Source organism: Cherax quadricarinatus, unplaced genomic scaffold (genome assembly GCF_038502225.1).
Source record: "Cherax quadricarinatus isolate ZL_2023a unplaced genomic scaffold, ASM3850222v1 Contig44, whole genome shotgun sequence".
In the NCBI taxonomy this organism is placed as follows: Eukaryota; Metazoa; Arthropoda; class Malacostraca; order Decapoda; family Parastacidae; genus Cherax; species Cherax quadricarinatus.
In genome coordinates, this window is record NW_027195070.1 from 450,001 (window position 1) to 470,991 (window position 20,991).

The 20,991-nt window shown below is 40.3% G+C and overlaps 1 protein-coding gene across 3 annotated transcripts in view; it reads left to right on the plus strand.

Moving 5' to 3' along the window:
• The window catches only part of LOC128688219 (inactive histone-lysine N-methyltransferase 2E), a 252,753-nt gene extending 238,542 nt beyond the window's left edge, over positions 1-14,211 (plus strand). For all 3 annotated transcript variants that reach the window (XM_070079919.1, XM_070079921.1, XM_070079920.1), the window contains one exon: positions 13,834-14,211. In XM_070079919.1, the coding sequence (XP_069936020.1) occupies positions 13,834-13,985 (152 nt within the window). In that variant the 3' untranslated portion in view covers positions 13,986-14,211. The remainder of the gene's footprint in view (positions 1-13,833) is intronic.
• Positions 14,212-20,991: the final 6,780 nt, after the last annotated feature.

Genomic DNA, 20,991 nt, shown 5'->3' on the forward strand with positions numbered 1-20,991 from the left:
TGTCTATATTAACGTTTTATACACATTTAATGTGCCTCGGTGGTTATTATTATCATCATTATTAATATGGCATCTTCAAGACCAATTACACTCTTAATGAGTGGCTCTGAGACAGACAAGCAGACAGAAAGGCAGACACAGGTAGACAGAGACACACACAGGTAGGCATAAAGACAGACACACAAGTAGACAGAAAGACACACACACACAGGTAGACAGACAGACACTGGTAGACATAAAGACAGACACACACAGGTAGCCATAAAGACACACACACAGGTAGACAGATGCACAGAGATACAGACAGACACAGATATACAGGCAGACAGATACAGACAGGTTTATGTGCAACAGTGAAAACAAATAGAGAGTTAGAGAGTAAGAGCCTTTCTTGCCACAATCTCCAGTGAAAGATTCAGACTTCATCTTAGGGGCCATGGTGAAATTTACTGTCCAGTTAGTACAGTTAATACAGTATGATGCTGCTGATAGGGCAGGGTTACTCAAACTGATGCTGCCTGCATGACGCATTGCTGCCGCGAGTATTGTCAAATATTGTACAGTGGTGTGCATCAGCCGGCCCAGCCCAGCTGCACGGTCGTAAGTCGAGTGGACGTATGTCGAGCAGGTCGTAAGTCGGATCGTAGGTTTATTTTTACATTAAATATAGATTTTCATACAGAAAACAATGAGACATCAAGTATATAACAATAATATCACACTTACCATTATTGAAGACTTTTGTTGGTGTATGAAAGATAGGAGGAGGGGAGTGGATGGAGAAGTTACACTGTATTTCTTCACACTCTGGTCAAACACTTCATTGAACCAATTGAGGAAAATTTCTCTTGTGACCCATGCCTTACTGTTAGCCTTCCACATCACACACAGTTTACTCTTGGCAACACTGTGTTTGGACACATGTGCAACATCTGGATATCTTTATTGTAGACGTTTCGCCATCCAGTGGCTTTATCAATACAGATTCTAGGACATAATAGGAAGACAGTAGAACTATATACAAAAGATGAGGTAATCAGTCCCTCGGCCTTGGAGTTAGTGTTCACAGCATCGTGGTGGAGGAGAATCTGGAGCAAAAGCAAGAAGACTGGCGGTTATATAGGCGTCAGTGGATAGGGACGGGCAGCAGACGAGGGCATAGTCACTGGTAGGCGGGATTCCCCAGTGGAAGTAGGTCCTTCCCAAAGAGATGGGTTAGTTGCAGCAGCCGTGAAGAAGGTCTTGTAGATGTCCTCTGTATATAGTTCTACTGTCTTCCTATTATGTCCTAGAATCTGTATTGATAAAGCCACTGGATGGCGAAACGTCTACAATAAAGATATCCAGTTGTTGCACATGTGTCTTAACTTTCATATTGTCGGTATTTTATACCTTTCTTGCACGACACTGTGTTTCTTGAACACAAGGGGATTTTAAGAGTGATACACCACTAGCATTACCACAGAACATGAGAGCTAGCCTGTCTTTCATAGGCTTGTGTCCTGGGAGTGCTGTTTCTTCCTTCATAATGTAGGTCCTCTTTGGCATTATCTTCCAAAAGAGGCCTGTTTCTTAACAATTAAACACTTGTTGGGGGATGAATCCTTCAGCCTCTACATAGTCCTTAAATTCCTGCACAAATTTTTCAGCCACACAATTGTCAGAACTTGCAGACTCTCCATGCCTTGCCACACTGTGTATGCCACTATGCTTCTTAACCCTTAAACTGTCCAAACGTAGATCTACGTTTGCACGCGTAGTGCTCCAAACGTAGCTCTACCTTTTTTTTAACATAAGAAACAATGTAAAATCGAACATAGATCTACGTTCGGAGCGCTGCACGTGCAAACGTAGATCTACATTTGGACAGGTTAAGGGTTAAATCTCTCGAACCAACCTTTGCTGGCCTTAAATTCACTAACATCAGCACTCGTTCCAGGCATTTTCTTTATGAGATTGGCATGCAACTACCTTTCCTTTTCACAAATTATCGACTGCATAACACTATCTCCTGCTAACTGTTTTTGATTGATCTACACCAACGACAAATTCTCACCATCTCCGAGTATTTGTGATCTCTTTTTTGTGAGTATATCTACCCCTTTCGCTAGAACAGCTTCCTTGATTTCCTTTTTCTTCGCCACAGTGGAAGCGATGGTTGTATGGGGCTTCCCATATATCCTGGCAAAATGGGGCACATGCATGCTACTTTCATATTTTGCAATGATTTCTTCCTTGAATTCTGTCGTGTTTCTCACATTCTTTACCAAAGAGCTGGCACTTGAAGCTTTCTTTGGGCCCATGGTGGCTTGTTCAGAAGTTGCAAGCACAAGAAAGAATGGAATATTACGAAATGTATCGTGTTAATGTGTGGGATGATCACCAATAAGCAATGCCACACTGACTGGGAATGGTCTGTGGGTGCCTTTGTGTGCCATGGAAGCTGGGAGGCCACTTTACACATTCCGGACAAGCGACAAATGGCAAGCCAAATTACAAACTCCAAGGCTATAGTTTGACAAAAAAAGTTGTCGAAAGTCGAAATTTACGAAGCGCAAGTCTTACGAAACTTGAGGGTCCACTGTACTACATATCTGTAAGTTGTGGGGTATTCCATTGTGCCTCAAACCATGTTTTGAGGAATATCGTACCTTGAAACACTTCTACTGTGGCAATTGAAAGTTTGTACAGCCTCTCCTCGCTTACCGACGTACTCGTTTACTGACGACCCCGACTTACGATGGGCTCTCTAGCCAGTATGCATACCTAAATAATGTATACAAGAATTGATTTCTTCTATTCTGTTTATTACAATATACAGTACACTATTATATAAGCATTTAAAAATATATCAGAAATGTTATAAATGGTGCAAACAGATGACATTAAAACAATATCAGAGATGGTTGACATCCATTAACATTATAGTATGCCCCTGACTTAGCGATGAATTCGTTTACCAACGTGGTCTTAGGAACAGAACTCCTTCGTTAAGTGAGAAGAGGCTGTGTAAAGTTTTGCATGACAGAAACAGTCATTAGATATAAGATAAACCATGTTTTTGTGCAGATATATAGTGAATATTGATAATATTTTATGGCATAGTGTGCTTCCTGAACTATTTGCAGTATTATTAATGCTTGAAATCAAGATATTTTCATTACAAAATGTGGTAATTACCAGTGAATACACAAAAAAAAAAAATCAGTCCTTATTTAACCCTTAAACTGTCCAAATGTAGGTCTCTGTTCACCCGTGTAGCGCTCCAAATATTTTGAAAGAAAAAAAAAAAAATTTAATGAAGAGTACAATTTTTCTACATGTTATAAAAAAATATATAGGGTCAGTCGTTACCGAGATACAAGCCCGTGAAGTTGGCGCTGGATGCTTACCTGACAGCAGCATCAAGCCCTGCTGCTTGCAGAAGTGTTGCCGATATACCTTTTTTTCTCGTTTTTATTTTAATTTATATAATTTTTATGTTATGAAAATTACAATTTATAATAGTTCTTGTAATTTCATAGGCAATCTTTGTTCTGACACTAATATTAGGTACTGAAATAGTACTCAGATAGTCACAGTCACACTGACAGGGGAGCATTTTCACCTGCCTTGGTCATTTGCTATAGTCTAGAAATACAATAGGGACCCACTTATACGGCGGGTTAGGTTCCATGCTGTCGCCGGAAAGCAGACATCGCTGGAAGGCAGAACACCAATTTTTTCCATTTATAAATGCATATAAATACCAGACAACAAGTTTACACTAAATTATACTATTAAGTTAGTAATAGAACTAGGCATTAAAAGCACACATAATAGAACTAGGCACTAAAAACACACAAAGTAAAACACATTCACAGTAAATTCATTACTTATCTTAAAGTAATTTGTAATCTTAATGTAGGGAGAGAGGTGAGTAGTACTTATTTGTAGGAAGTCAGGTGCAGGTAGCCCAGGTGTAGGTAGCCCAGGTGCTGGTAGCCCAGGTGTAGGTAGCCCTGGCTCCCCGTCTCATACTTAATAAACAATATTTCAAACATCCCAGAGAGGTAAAATACACATACAGTACACTCATTATTTACTTTAAAATATGTGTAGTCTTAATATAGGAAGAGAGTTGAGTAGTATTTATTTGTAGGAAGTCAGTGTAGGGAGCCTGTAGGTGTAGCCTGCCTGGGCTACACCTGCCGCCTACCTACACTGTGGCCCAGAGCCATATTATTAACATCGACATACCTTGTTCACTGAATCTAATACATGTAATTTATAACAACTATGCCATCATAAACGAAGGTAGAAGTAATGAATAATTCATGCCGAAAATTGTAAACAAAAGCGGAGTGAGGGAGTGGCTGGGTCAAACGCAGCTTCATACACGTTTTCTCTAATGGCTGAGCAAAGAAAACGTAATGTTGTCCCTCCACCCGGCTACCATGGGGGTCCACAAGTATTATTATCAGAGCACACATAAAATATGCAATAAATGCCAGACAACAAGTTTACACTAACTTATAATAAGTTAGCAATAGAAATAGGCATTAAAAACACAATAAAAGGTAAGATACACACAGTACACTTATTACTTACCTTAAAATATTAATATTAATGTGTGAGAGGTGAGTGGCAGAGTGTTTATTGAATAAAATCAGAATGGCACACCATCATCCTCTTAACTTGGCACTTAAAATAAGAGGCTTACGACTTCTCTTTTTATCACAGAATAAACAAACAGCAACACACCATTTTTAGAGTGAATATTATTAATAATAATAATAATATTACTGTTATTATTATTGTTATTATTATTATTATTATTTATTATAAAAAGCACTAAACCCACAAGGGTTGTGAATTACTATGTATAGAGTAAAGGCATATGAAAAGAAAATTTTTCTACAGGTATCCCCCAGTTTGACTAGAGAAAACGTAATTCTTCCGACACTACCTACACAGCTGCTTTGTAAACAAATCTCATATTTACATCAATTTTTATTCTGTGAGTGTATGTATCATGTTTATATGCTATGTAATGGGTTTCATATATAATTTTGAGGAAAATATCATAGATGGATTAATGAAATTGCCTATATTGATGTAAAATAAGACATTTAGTGTGCCCAAGAGTGATTATGATTATGTAGTATTGGCATCATGAGTAGAGAGAGACTTAGCAATTTTAATGTGTACCTGCACACCAGCACAGTGTGTAAGTATATTTAGGTACAGGTACACTTAAGTATAATTATCAGAGTACATATAAAATATGCAGCAACTTTAACCCTTTCAGGGTCCGTCCCGTAGATCTACGGCTTTACGTTCAGGGTCCAAACCGTAGATCTACGCCATGAGCTCAGCTCACTCTGATAAACTGTGAGTGGTACATTTGGGCCTAGATATGAGAGAATACATCTATGTGGTATGTGTGCACCACATAAAACAGATCCTGCAGCACACTGTGTATAATGAGAGAAAAAAAATGAAATCATGATTTTTCGATTAAAACAGCAACTTTGCAGTGTTTTTTCGTATGTTTTTTATAGTTGTATTTGCGATTTCTTGGTCTCATTTGATAGAATGGAAGACATATTACAGAAATAGAGATGATTTTGATTGGTTTAAGCATTGAAAATAGCTTGAAACTGAGCTCAAAGTAGCGGAAATGTTAAATTTTTGCCGATATTCAAGAGTAAACAAACGACCTCACACGTCTAATACACGTCAGCTGGTGGGTCTAATATACATTCACAAATATGGTGATGATATTTATACAATTATTACAGTATTGCATAACAGTAAATCTTCTATTTTTTGGTGTGAATAAAAATTCATTATGTGAATAAAAAATCAAAATGGAATTTATTTGTAAAGCCTCAAAACATAACTAATGAACAGAGGAAATGTTAGTTTAGTGCCAGGAATGCCTACATTGTTCATTCTGGACCCTATTTTGAAATTGGAATATTTTGAACTTTGTGTTAAATTGGCCAAATTAACAATTTCCGATCACTTTATTTTGTAGTTGAAACAGTTGACTAGGCGATTTCTTGTGCTCAATCGATAGAATAAAAGTAATACTAGTGAAATAGCTAAGAATTTGGTTGATTGGAATAATGTAATTGGCCTAAAATAGGAGTCAAAGTCGGCAAAATCGCCGATTCGTAAATATCGCTGACATCAAAATTCGCGAGAGCATAATTTCGTCAATTTTCCACCAAATTTCGTACTTTTTGTTTTATTACCTTCACAAAAAGATTCTCTACGATTTCATAAGAAAAAATAACAAATTTTTTTTTTTTAAATTCTTGGACACTGGTGCGTGACTCCAGATTTGGGCCTTGGACCCTGAAAGGGTTAAAACACTTGAAATTTTGGAAAGTTTCCTGACATAATAGATGAGGTCACGGAAAATGTAAACAAACCGGGTGGGGGTGCCGTATTTGAAAGACCGCTTGCCATATAGCAAATTTTGGTCATAATTTGACATCGCTGTATTAGCCAAACGCCGTAAAGCGGGGCCTTACTGTATATACAAAGTACAGTGGACCCCCGACATTTGAAGGCATCAACATTCGATAAATCTGACATTCGATGCGTTTTAACGCAAAAATTTCGCCTCGACATTTGATGGAAAACCTGATATTCGATATGATTCGTACGAGATGTGTCCATGTGTGGCCTGAACTGCCCCATGTGTGCCAGTGTTTACAAGCCAGCCATCGTGCGTGCATCTAAGGATACATTCGGTACATTCCATATTATCCATATTATCACTGTTTTTGGTGCTTGTTTCTGTAAAATAAGTAACCATGGGCCCCAAGAAAGCTTCTAGTGCCAACCCTTCGAGAAAAAAGGTGCTAATGACTATTGAAATGAAGAAAGAGATAATTGCAAAGTACGAAAGTGGAGTGCGTGTGTCGGAGTGCATGATGATTTGTGCCAGTTCAAGTCCTAATGGAAGGGGATTCCCCTTCTAAACACTAACACCATCCACACTCTTCCCTCCTCCCATCCCATCAATCATCACCAGATCTTCATTAAAGGTAAGTGCCAATCATTCTATTGTTATTAGTCTGTTGTTATTGTAATTATTCTATTGCATGAAACTTCATACAGTAGGGCCCCGCTTTACGGCGTTCTGCTAATACGGTCATTTCAAATTATGACCAAAACTCGCTATATGGCTCCCCCCCCCCCATCTGACTTTCTAATACGGTCACCGCGCCCCACCCGGTTTGTTTACATTCTCTGTGAGATCCATAAGCACTAAGTCTCTCCATTTTGTCTGGAAACTCCAAAATTTCGAGTGTTTTTAAAAGTTACTTCACATTTTATATATACTCTGATAATTATATTTATGTATACCTGTACCTAAATAAACTTACATACTGTACTGGCATGCAGGTACACATTAAAATCAGTAAGAGTGTCTTATGTCTCCAGACGTCATATTAGTAATGATAATAATAATCACCGAGTCGCATTTAAATGTCGTATATTACGTTAATATACACATTTTCATTAATCCATCTATGATAGTTTTTCAAAATTATATAATAAACACGATGCATTACATAAATATGATAAATACACCCCACAGTAGAATAAATAAACATAAATATGAGATGTGGTAGCCAGACGACTTGCACACGTGACACCATATTAGAAATGATGATGATGATAATAATAATAATCACCAAGTGTCATTAAATGTCATATATTACGTTAATATACACATTTTCATTAATCCATCTATGATATTTTTTTTTAAATTAGATAATAAACATGATACATAACATATAAAGATGATAAATAACCCCACAGTAGAATAAATAAACATAAATATGAGATGTTGTAGCCAGATAAGTTGTACAAGTGATGGCAAGAATAACATTTTCTCTAATCTTACATAAGAGAAAATATGTTACTGGGGGTAACTGTAGAAAATTATTCCTTTCGTATGTAAGTTTATTCAGGTATACACAAATATAGTTACATAGATTATCATACATAACAGCATATGTGTAGAGAACCTAGGATAACCCAAAAAAGTCAGAACGACATATTTCCATTTCCTTCACTCAGAGCGTCATTTCTTCTCAAAATGATGTTACATGAGAATGGGAGTGTTCTTCTTTATTTATTCTACCGTATCAATGTAGAGACAACATGTACACAATGTAACTTGTACACGAACCAGACGTGTACACTTTGTTTACAAAACTTACCTTCGCCTGGTTTGTTTACATAACTCTGTGCCTGTCCTCTCTCATGCACTCATTCTTTCTCTCTCTCATTTATTCGTTTTATCTCATTTACTTACTCCTGACCCTACATTAAGACTACAAATATTTTAAGGTAAGTAATGAGTGAACTGTATATACATTTTATCGCTCTGGGATGCTTAACCCTTTCAGGGTCCGTCCCGTCGATCTACGGCTTTACGTTCAGGGTCCAAACCGTAGATCTACGCCAAAATTCTAGCAGCGTCAAATTTAGCGCGAGAAGGCTGGTAGGCCTACATCTGAGAGAATGGGTCTGGGTGGTCAGTGTGCACACCATAGAAAAAATCTGGACGCCCGCATGGCATTGTGGGAATGCTGGCAAAGTAGCTTTGTTCATCATGCCTGGCGGCAAGGAAGCTCTCACTCCCCACTCACTCTCTGGGCGAATTCTGACTCTCCTCTTCACAACTTACAGTTCTAAGACTGATGGAAGTGGAGCTGAATACGAATTCACTGGTTTTGAACCATATGGTACCATTGTGCCATATGGTACAATGGTACCATGTGGTACAATGGTATCATATGGTACAGTGGTACCATATGGTAGTGGTACCATTTGGTACAATGTACCATATAGTACATTGTACCATATGGTACATTATACCATATGGTACAGGGTACAGGGACCCTAATGGAAATAAGTCTGTCTGACTTTTTTGGGTTATAATAGGTTCTCCAAACATATGCTGCTAAGTATGATATTCTATGTAACTTTATTTGTGTATAACTAAATAAACTTACTTATGATGCCACATGCACTTGAGTAAGTTTATTCAGATGTACAGAAATACAATTACATAGATTATCATACATAGCAGCATACGTATAAAATCCTAGGATAACCCCAAAAAGTCAGGGTGACTTATTTCCATAGGGATCCCTGTATCTGTACCATATGGTGTCCTGTACTGTATGTTACCCTGTACCATATGGTACCCTGTACCATATGGTACCCTGTGCCATATGGTACCCTGTGCCATATGGTAACCTGTGCCATATGGTACCCTGTGCCATATGGTACCCTGCACCATATGTTATAGTGTACTGCATGGTACCCTATACCATATTGTACAATGTACCATATGGTACCCTGTAACATATGATACCATGTACCATATGGTCAATAGGTGTTGGTGGCATGAGACACCAACCAAGACTGAGTGAGTGGCAACACAAGCTAGCTACTGACTCCACAGTTTCCCAGACAAAGTGCTTTGTCATCCACCTCAAGGAACACGTCAAGTTCCTGTACACTTGTAAATATATAATAGAACATTACTAATATTCAACATTTTTGCATATTTTTGTTGTAAACAACTAATGTAAACAAATTGTAATGAAAATATTGGTGTGTGTATTGTGTTGAATACAACAGTACCATATGGTACCATGAACCATATGGTATCATTGTACTGCATGGTACAATGTACCATATGGTACCATTGCATCATCTGGTACCATTACACCATATGGTACCATAAGGTACTATTGCACCATATGGTACCATTGTATCATATACCATTGTACCAAATGGCACCCTTGTACCATATGGTACCATTGTATCATATGGTACCATTGTATCATGTGCCATTGTACCATATGGTACTATTGCACCCTATGGCACCATTGTACGATATGGTACAATTGCGCCCTATGGCACCGTTGTACCATATGGTACTATATGGTACCGTTGTATTCAACACAATAACCGCACTAATATTTTCATCATTTTGTTTACAATAAACTTGTAAGATAAGATAAGATTTCGTTCGGATTTTTAACCCCGGAGGGTTAGCCACCCAGGATAACCCAAGAAAGTAAGTGCGTCATCGAGGACTGTCTAACTTGTTTCCATTGGGGTCCTTAATCTTGTCCCCCAGGATGCGACCCACACCAGTCGACTAACACCCAGGTACCTATTTGCTGCTAGGTGAAGAGGACAACAGGTGTAAGGAAACGTGTCGAAATGTTTCTACCCGCCGGGAATCGAACCCGGGCCCTCCGTGTGTGAAGCGGGAGCTTTAGCCACCAGGCCACCGGGCCACCCAAGTTTTGTAAGCAATATACAGTGGACCCCCACATACCGATGGCATCACATAGCGATTAATCCGCATACCGCTTGCTTTAATCGCCAAAATTTTGCCTCACATACCGCTTAAAAACCCGCTCACCGATTTTCGTCCGAGACGCGTCCAATGTGCCGCCTGAGCCACGCTCACATGTTCCACCGGTGGCATTGTTTACCAGCCAGCCTCCACGGTAACATCCAAGCATACAATCGGAATATTTCGTATTATTACAGTGTTTTCGGTGCTTTTTCTGGAAAATAAGTGACCATGGGCCCCAAGAAAGCTTCTAGTGCCAACCCTACAGCAATAAGGGTGAGAATTACAATAGAGATGAAGAAAAAGATCATTGATAAGTATGAAAGTGGAGTGCGTGTCTCCGAGCTGGCCAGGTTGTATAATAAACCCCAATCAACCATCGCTACTATTGGTGGTACAGCTGCTGCTGCTGCTGCACTGTCAGCTGCTGCTGCTGCTGCACTGTCAGCTGCTGCTGCTGCTGCACTGTCAGCTGCTGCTGCTGCTGTAGCATCGTCTGCTGCTGCTGTAACATCGTCTGTTGCTGCTGTAGCGTCGTCTGTTGCTGCTATACCACCGTCAGCTGCTGCTGCTGCTGTAGCATCGTCTGCTGCTGCTGTAACATCGTCTGTTGCTGCTGTAGCGTCGTCTGTTGCTGCTGTACCACCGTCAGCTGCTGCTGCTGCTGTAGCATCGTCTGCTGCTGCTGTAACATCGTCTGTTGCTGCTGTAGCATCGTCTGTTGCTGCTGTACCACCGTCAGCTGCTGCTGCTGCTGTAGTATCATCTGCTGCTGCTGTAACATCGTCTGTTGCTGCTGTAGCATCGTCTGCTGCTGCTGTATCATCGTCTGTTGCTGCTGTACCACCGTCAGCTGCTGCTGCTGCTGTAGCACCGTTGTTGGTGTGGCTTATTGAGAATACCAAGAAACAATTAACCCCAGAGGATTTGCCACCCAGGATAACCCAAAAAAGTCAGTGTCATCGAAGACTGTCTAACTTATTTCCATTGGGGTCCTTAATCTTGTCTCCCAGGATGCAACCCACACAAGTCGACTAACACCCAGGTGAACAGGGAAAAATGCCTGGAACTAGTGCTCATATTGGTGAATTTAAAGCCAGCAAAGGTTGGTTTGAGAGATTTAAGAATCGTAGTGGCATACACAGTGTGATAAGGCCTGTTCTGGAAGAAAATGCCAAACAGGACCTACAGTACTCAGGAGGAAAAGGCACTCCCAGGACACAGTGTCTCATCAGTCATTGCTGCATCTTCAATAAAGGTGTCATTTATTCTTCATTTAGTAAACTAGTACATGCACAATATATACTGTGCATGTACTACTCTACTATTGTGCATGTATCCTTCTCTTTGTGTGTGGGAAAATGTATATTTCATGTGGTAAAAAAATTTTTTTTTCATACTTTTGGGTGTCTTGCACGGATTAATTTGATTTCCATTATTTCTTATGGGGAAAATTCATTCACATACCGATTATTTCGCATAACAATTACCCCTCTTGCACGGATTAAAATCGTTATGCGGGGGTCCACCGTAATGGTAAACAAATTAGTGCAGTTATTGTGTTGAATACAATGAGTGTACACTTATACAATATACATTATACTGGTCTCACAGGTCACAAATGTTATTAGAAAAAGAAAAAAATTAGAAAAGAAAAGAAAAAAGTATAAAAAACGTAAAATAAAAAAATGAGATTTTGCGGAAGTCACTGATGTTGCTGCCACCCGGTCATTTTGGGTCAACTTCCCGCCGTTGTATCTCGGTAAGTACTGATCAGAAAAAAAGTGTCTTATTACCTTCACAAAAATATACTCTTTAATTCTGTAAGTTTTTTTTTTTTTTTTTTTTTTCAAAATTTCTTGGACACTGGAGCACCACTTCAGATTTTGGCCTTGGACCCTGATGGGGTTAAATATCATAGAATAGTATGTGTGGGTGGGGTGGCTTGGTATGGTAGCCTGGCTGACTACCATACATACCACACTTGATTTCTTACAATAAATACTACTTGTCTCACCCTAGATTAAGACTATAAATATTTTAAGGTAAGTAATGAGTGTACTATGTGTGTATTGTACTTTTTTATTGTTTTTTGATGCCTAGTTCTATTGCTAACTTAATATATGTTAGTGTAAACTTGTTATCTAGTATTTGTATGCATTTATAAGTGGACAAAAAGGGTGTTCCACTTTACGGCAATTTCCGCTTTACAGCGGTAGCCTGGAGCCTAACCTGCCGTATAAGTGGGGCCCTACTGTATTTCATGTGGTAAATGTTTTTTTTCATACTTTTGGGTGTCTTGCACAGATTAATTTGATTTCCATTATTTCTTATGGGGAAAATTAATTCAACTTTCAATATTTAAGACATTCAATAGCTCTCAGGAACAGATTAGTATCGAATGTCAAGGGTCCACTGTATTTATAGGTCTCAGCAATGTTTTAGACACGTAGGAGAATATGGTGTTATGACGAGTGTCAGTAAACTGCTGATAGTGCAGGACATTCGTCAGTGCAGCACATTCATCAGTGCACATTCATCAAAGCCACTAAACTCAAGGACATCACTTTCCTTTTAACGGGAGTGTTAATACGACATGACATCAGTGAATTCGTGGTGTTTGCCACTCCATTTGTTCTAGCTGGTGCTTAGTTGAACTGGTGCTCCCACAAGGTACTAAGTGGTCCCAGAGTTTTTTAATACTGTGCTCACCGAGTGTTAAGACCTATTCTATGCTGACCGGGCATCTCAGGCCAATCTTTCCAAATTTGGAAGCAGGAAAAATAAAACGTAGATCTACGTTTGGAGTGCAAGCGGTACAAATGTATCTCTACATTTGGACAGTTTAAGGGTTAACCTGGAAAAAACTAATTGGCTGTTTAACTCTGAAGTTGCCAACAGTGTGTCAGTTTTGGCTAACATCGACTCATAAAATGGTAAGATTTTATTGGATTACACTCATTTTGCTCTTATTCAATTCAGAAAAATTATCTCTCTTGAAATATCAGCATTTGTTTGTGTTTGCTTGTTTTCAACTCTTCCCACACACACGAATTTTATTTTCTGTGTATCTCACAGTTTAAGGGTTAAGATAACTTTGTCCATTTTATAAATTTTACACTTGGACTGGACAGCAATATAGTGGATTTGGTCCATTGCATTGGTATTTTTATTGCACACTTCCATTGAACACACAGGCTACGCCATTGTCTGGCCAGATTTTTTGTCAGTTTTAGCCGATATTCACTTTATTGAGGTCCATTTTATTGAGGGTTTATTGTATTGTCAAGAAAAAGTTAATGCATTTACCATAAAAAGATATGTGAAGTGTAATGTAATATTGTTTTTATATTGACTTAAGAGCATTTGATATGTGCATAAACAAGTGGAAATGTTTTAATTTACTATTTGTATTGTAGTGTACATAAGTAAGTTGATTACAGATTCACCTACTGGTGGTGGAGACTATATCACCCCTCTGAAGAAGAGAAGACTGGCTCGAGAGTCCATGTCTTCGGAAGTGTCCTCTACTCCACCCTCCACCCCCGTCCACTCCACCAGTTTGGAGGAGGATAAGATGATTGAGGAGGTATGATGTCTAAACTTATTGTAGAGCATCAACTTCCTTTCATTTATCTTTCCAGTGAGTTAGGAATAATTATTTTTTAAATATGGATTTCAGCCTTTTAAAGGATATAAGAATTTTGGAGTGATAACTGACTCATTCCACTATTATAATTTTGAACACAACAATGACGAGCTTTTCACTATCTCTGTAGTTTGTGAGAGGATCACCTTAAATAAAATGATTTTTTAGGCAACTTGTTCTTTATAGTTTAACCTTTGAAGTAGTTACTATCAGTTAATCATCAGAGTACAAGCTTAATGAATTATTGATAATTGTGAGAGGATATCTTAGGTAAAGTCAGGCATGTAAGACCAACTAAGTTCAAATAGTTAAGTAAGAATTATATTATCAGCGTGATGACTTTCCTCCGACCCAGATTTGATTTTTAAACATGACAGCCTCAGTAGAGCCTAGCTTTTATTTGGTACTGTACATCAAGTGATCATACTGGGTTGACAATGACTGCTGATAAGCTAACTCATATTGTTTATAAAAAAGTTTCCTACTTGATGGCAGTCTGATAGTTCGTAGTTTACCTGTGGATGGTTCCAAGGCTTCCTGGTTCCAAACTAGGCCTACCTCTTGACCTGATCACTCAGGCTGCTGGTTCTCCTGCATGCAGTCCTACATATACAACACAGCATGGTTGATCAGGAACTTGGAAGAACCTGTTGAGTTCCCTCTTGAAGATATTTGTGGTCTGGTAATTTTCCTTATACAGTAGGGCCCTGACTTACGAGGTTTTGCACTTTCTACATTGGCATTTTGGAACCAATTTCTTATGAACAAGTGACTTGCACTCTTGATGGTTGAGAGTACTTATACTGACTGAGAAGCATTCACACAAGGCATTGTTTTTCTGCAAGTGAAAGTTCTTTTTATACTTATTTTTTTTTTTTTTTTTTTTTTTTTGAAGCTACAATAGTAGTGATACCAAGTTTCCCCAAAAGAGGGACTTTATGATCTTTGAGATAATGTACAGTGCTTGTCATGGCTAATGCCAGATGAGTGCCCTGGCATAATGCCGTGACAAAAATCAAAGGCCTGCCATACAGGTTTTTTTTTTTTCGTCAGTGCATTCTGCTGGGTAGCGGCCGTGAGCATGACGTCTTGGCCTGCCACCACAGTTCACAGTGACTTATCATTGCTCACGTGGCTACCGTGGTGAGAGGAAGTGTTGTGCTCGTCTCTCATCCGCCCCATCTTTTGTCCGGTGTTCCCTTTGGTTTTGGGGCTATACATGTTTCATTATGGGTAAAAGAAAGTCTTCAGCACATGAAACTATAACTCAAATCATAAGGCTTCACAAATTTGGGCATCAGATGAAAGAAATAGTGGAGAATGTTGGTGTGTGTGAGTGTTCAGTGAGGAACTAGGTGCAGCGTTTCAAGGCTGGTTTAGCAGACAGTAACTCAACACCTGGAGTACCTGGAGTTTACCTGGAGAGGGTTTCGGGGTCAATGCCCCTGCGGCCCGGTCTGAGACCAGACCTCATGGTGGATCAGGGTCTGATCAACCAGGCTGTTTCTGCTGGCCGCACACAAGCTGATGTATGAACCACAGCCCAGTTGGTCATGTACTGACTTTAGGTGCCTGTCCAGTGCCTTCTTGAAGACAGCCAGGGGTCTTTTGGTAATCCCCCTTATGTATGCTGGGAGGCAGTTGAACAGTCTTGGCCCTGGACACTTAATGTGTTGTCTCTCAATGTACTCGTGGCACCCCTGCTTTTCATTGGGGGAATGTTGCATCTCCTGCCTTGAAATGCTGCACCCAGTTCCTCAATGAACGTTCACACACACTAACATTCTCCACTGTTTCTTTTGTCTGGGGCCCAACTTTGTCAAGCCCCATGATTTGAGCTATAGTTTCAGGTGTTAAAGACTTCCTTTTACCCATAATCAAAAGTGTATAGCCCCAAAACCAAAGGGAACACCAGACAAAAGATGGGGCAGATGAGAGAGAACAGTGCAATACTTCATCTCACCACAGCAGACATGTGAGCAATGAGAAGTCACTGTGAAGTATGGCTGTGACATCATGCTAATGGCTGCTACTCAGCAGAATGCACTGACGAAAAAAGACCCCCTCTGTATGGTATGCCTTTGATTTTCGTCACGGCATCATGCCGGGGCGCTCACCCGGCATAATGCCGTGACGAGCACTGTATATGCCATTTAATGAACATATTGAAGATGAAAGACTGGGTAAAAGATCTTGGGGGAAAAATGAACTGAAATTACATTGGGAAAATTAGGAGGAACATATTAATCTGTTTTACATTATTTCTTATGTTATAATAGGCTCTGAGTACTGAACAATTGCCTTTCTGAATTTTCAGAATGGTATTAATATTGTAAGGTGGGTCTCTACTGTATTTAAAAAGATAACATTCAAAGCCATACTAATTTCTTTCCACTTCAATATTTTTTACTTGAAATTTGCTTAAAAGTGTATGTAACTATTGTAGAATATTGAAGTTTCCTAAGACATTATTAGGCAGTTACTATGTGTGATCTGTGTTGGAACCATTCACAAGTGTTCAACTGTATGAACTTTCAGGCCTTCATACATCATTCACAAGTGTTCAACTGAATGAACTTTCAGGCCTTCATACATCATTCACAAGTGTCCAACTGTATGAACTTTCAGGCCTTCATACATCATTCACAAGTGTTCAACTGAATGAACTTTCAGGCCTTCATACATCATTCACAAGTGTCCAACTGTATGAACTTTCAGGCCTTCATACATCATTCACGTGTGTTCAGCTGAATGAACTTTCAGGCCTTCATATGTATCATTCCAATTTCATTGACGAAAATGAAAAATCTGGATGTACCTGGACTCTACTTTTGTGTTATACAACATGGGTTGTATCATGCCACAACATGGGTTGTATCATGCCACAACATGGGTTGTATCATGCCACAGCATGGGTTGTATCATGCCACAACATGGGTTGTATCATGCCACAACATGGGTTGTATCATGCCACAACATGGGTTGTATCATGCCACAACATGGGTTGTATCATGGCACAACATGGGTTGTATCATGCCACAACATGGGTTGTATCATGCCACAACATGGGTTGTATCATGGCACAACATGGGTTGTATCATGGCACAACATGGGTTGTATCATGCCACAACATGGGTTGTATCATGCCACAACATGGGTTGTATCATGCCACAACATGGGTTGTATCATGCCACAACATGGGTTGTATCATGCCACAACATGGGTTGTATCATGCCACAACATGGGTTGTATCATGCCACAACATGGGTTGTATCATGCCACAACATGGGTTGTATCATGCCACAACATGGGTTGTATCATGCCACAACATGGGTTGTATCATGCCACAACATGGGTTGTATCATGCCACAACATGGGTTGTATCATGGCACAACATGGGTTGTATCATGCCACAACATGGGTTGTATCATGCCACAACATGGGTTGTATCATGCCACAACATGGGTTGTATCATGCCACAACATGGGTTGTATCATGCCACAACATGGGTTGTATCATGCCACAACATGGGTTGTATCATGGCACAGCATGGGTTGTATCATGCCACAACATGGGTTGTATCATGCCACAACATGGGTTGTATCATGCCGCAACATGGGTTGTATCATGCCACAACATGGGTTGTATCATGCCACAACATCGATTGTATCATGCCACAACATGGGTTGTATCATGCCACAACATGGGTTGTATCATGCCACAACATGGGTTGTATCATGGCACAACATGGGTTGTATCATGCCACAACATGGGTTGTATCATGCCACAACATGGGTTGTATCATGCCACAACATGGGTTGTATCATGGCACAACATGGGTTGTATCATGGCACAACATGGGTTGTATCATGCCACAACATGGGTTGTATCATGCCACAACATGGGTTGTATCATGCCACAACATGGGTTGTATCATGCCACAACATGGGTTGTATCATGCCACAACATGTATCATGCCACAACATGGGTTGTATCATGCCACAACATGGGTTGTATCATGCCACAACATGGGTTGTATCATGCCACAACATGGGTTGTATCATGCCACAACATGGGTTGTATCATGCCACAACATGGGTTGTATCATGCCACAACATGGGTTGTATCATGCCACAACATGGGTTGTATCATGCCACAACATGGGTTGTATCATGGCACAACATGGGTTGTATCATGCCACAACATGGGTTGTATCATGGCACAACATGGGTTGTATCATGCCACAACATGGGTTGTATCATGCCACAACATGGGTTTGTATCATGCCACAACATGGGTTGTATCATGCCACAGCATGGGTTGTATTATGCCACAGCATGGGTTGTATTATGCCACAACATGGGTTGTATCATGCCACAACATGGGTTGTATCATGCCACAACATGGGTTGTATCATGCCACAACATGGGTTGTATCATGCCACAACATGGGTTGTATCATGCCACAACATGGGTTGTATCATGCCACAACATGGGTTGTATCATGCCACAACATGGGTTGTATCATGCCACAACATGGGTTGTATCATGCCACAACATGGGTTGTATCATGGCACAGCATGGGTTGTATCATGCCACAACATGGGTTGTATCATGCCACAACATGGGTTGTATCATGCCGCAACATGGGTTGTATCATGCCACAACATGGGTTGTATCATGCCACAACATCGATTGTATCATGCCACAACATGGGTTGTATCATGCCACAACATGGGTTGTATCATGCCACAACATGGGTTGTATCATGGCACAACATGGGTTGTATCATGCCACAACATGGGTTGTATCATGCCACAACATGGGTTGTATCATGCCACAACATGGGTTGTATCATGGCACAACATGGGTTGTATCATGGCACAACATGGGTTGTATCATGCCACAACATGCGTTGTATCATGCCACAACATGGGTTGTATCATGCCACAACATGGGTTGTATCATGCCACAACATGGGTTGTATCATGCCACAACATGGGTTGTATCATGCCACAACATGGGTTGTATCATGCCACAACATGGGTTGTATCATGCCACAACATGGGTTGTATCATGCCACAACATGGGTTGTATCATGCCACAACATGGGTTGTATCATGGCACAACATGGGTTGTATCATGCCACAACATGGGTTGTATCATGGCACAACATGGGTTGTATCATGCCACAACATGGGTTGTATCATGCCACATGGGTTGTATCATGCCACATGGTTTGTATCATGCCACAACATGGGTTGTATCATGCCACAGCATGGGTTGTATTATGCCACAACATGGGTTGTATCATGCCACAACATGGGTTGTATCATGCCACAACATGGGTTGTATCATGCCACAACATGGGTTGTATCATGCCACAACATGGGTTGTATCATGCCACAACATGGGTTGTATCATGCCACAACATGGGTTGTATCATGCCACAACATGGGTTGTATCATGGCACAACATGGGTTGTATCATGCCACAACATGGGTTGTATCATGCCACAACATGGGTTGTATCATGCCACAACATGGGTTGTATCATGCCACAACATGGGTTGTATCATGCCACAACATGGGTTGTATCATGCCACAACATGGGTTGTATCATGCCACAACATGGGTTGTATCATGCCACAACATGGGTTGTATCATGGCACAGCATGGGTTGTATGCCACAACATTGGTTGTATCATGCCACAACATGGGTTGTATCAGGCCACAACATGGGTTGTATCATGCCACAACATGGGTTGTATCATGCCACAACATCGATTGTATCATGCCACAACATGGGTTGTATCATGCCACAAGATGGGTTGTATCATGCCACAACATGGGTTGTATCATGGCACATGGGTTGTATCATGCCACAACATGGGTTGTATCATGGCACAACATGGGTTGTATCATGGCACAACATGGGTTGTATCATGGCACAACATGGGTTGTATCATGGCACAACATGGGTTGTATCATGCCACAACATGCGTTGTATCATGCCACAACATGGGTTGTATCATGCCACAACATGGGTTGTATCATGCCACAACATGGGTTGTATCATGCCACAACATGGGTTGTATCATGCCACAACATGGGTTGTATCATGCCACAACATGGGTTGTATCATGGCACAACATGGGTTGTATCATGCCACAACATGGGTTGTATCATGGCACAACATGGGTTGTATCATGGCACAACATGGGTTGTATCATGCCACAACATGGGTTGTATCATGCCACAACATGGGTTGTATCATGCCACAACATGGGTTGTATCATGCCACAACATGGGTTGTATCATGCCACAACATGGGTTGTATCATGCCACAACATGGATTGTATCATGCCACAACATGGGTTGTATCATGCCACAACACGGGTTGTATCATGCCACAACATGGGTTGTATCATGGCACATGGGTTGTATCATGCCACAACATGGGTTGTATCATGCCACAACATGGGTTGTATCATGCCACAACATGGGTTGTATCATGGCACAACATGGGTTGTATCATGGCACAACATGGGTTGTATCATGCCACAACATGGGTTGTATCATGCCACAACATGGGTTGTGTTGAAGATATTGGCCTTACCAGCTTTGTGTAATTTATATATATAAATATAGGAAACACTTAGCTGATAAATGACAGCAAATCGTCTACACAGCCGCCCTTGCAGACGAGGTCTAGAAGCTGTCGAAACCATCTCAACATGGGCTGTCAAAAAAATATAATTTGTAAGTTATAAATTACCCCTAGGGGGTGTTATGTCAGCATATTTCATACACTAGTGGCTGACGATGTACGTACTTGTTTGGACTCAAAAGTCCACACCTTACTACCGACTATAGGTTGATTACAAACTCCTTGCGACTCAAGAACTGCGCAGTCCCCCGATCTACAAGAAATTCGTAACATACCTTGCTCTT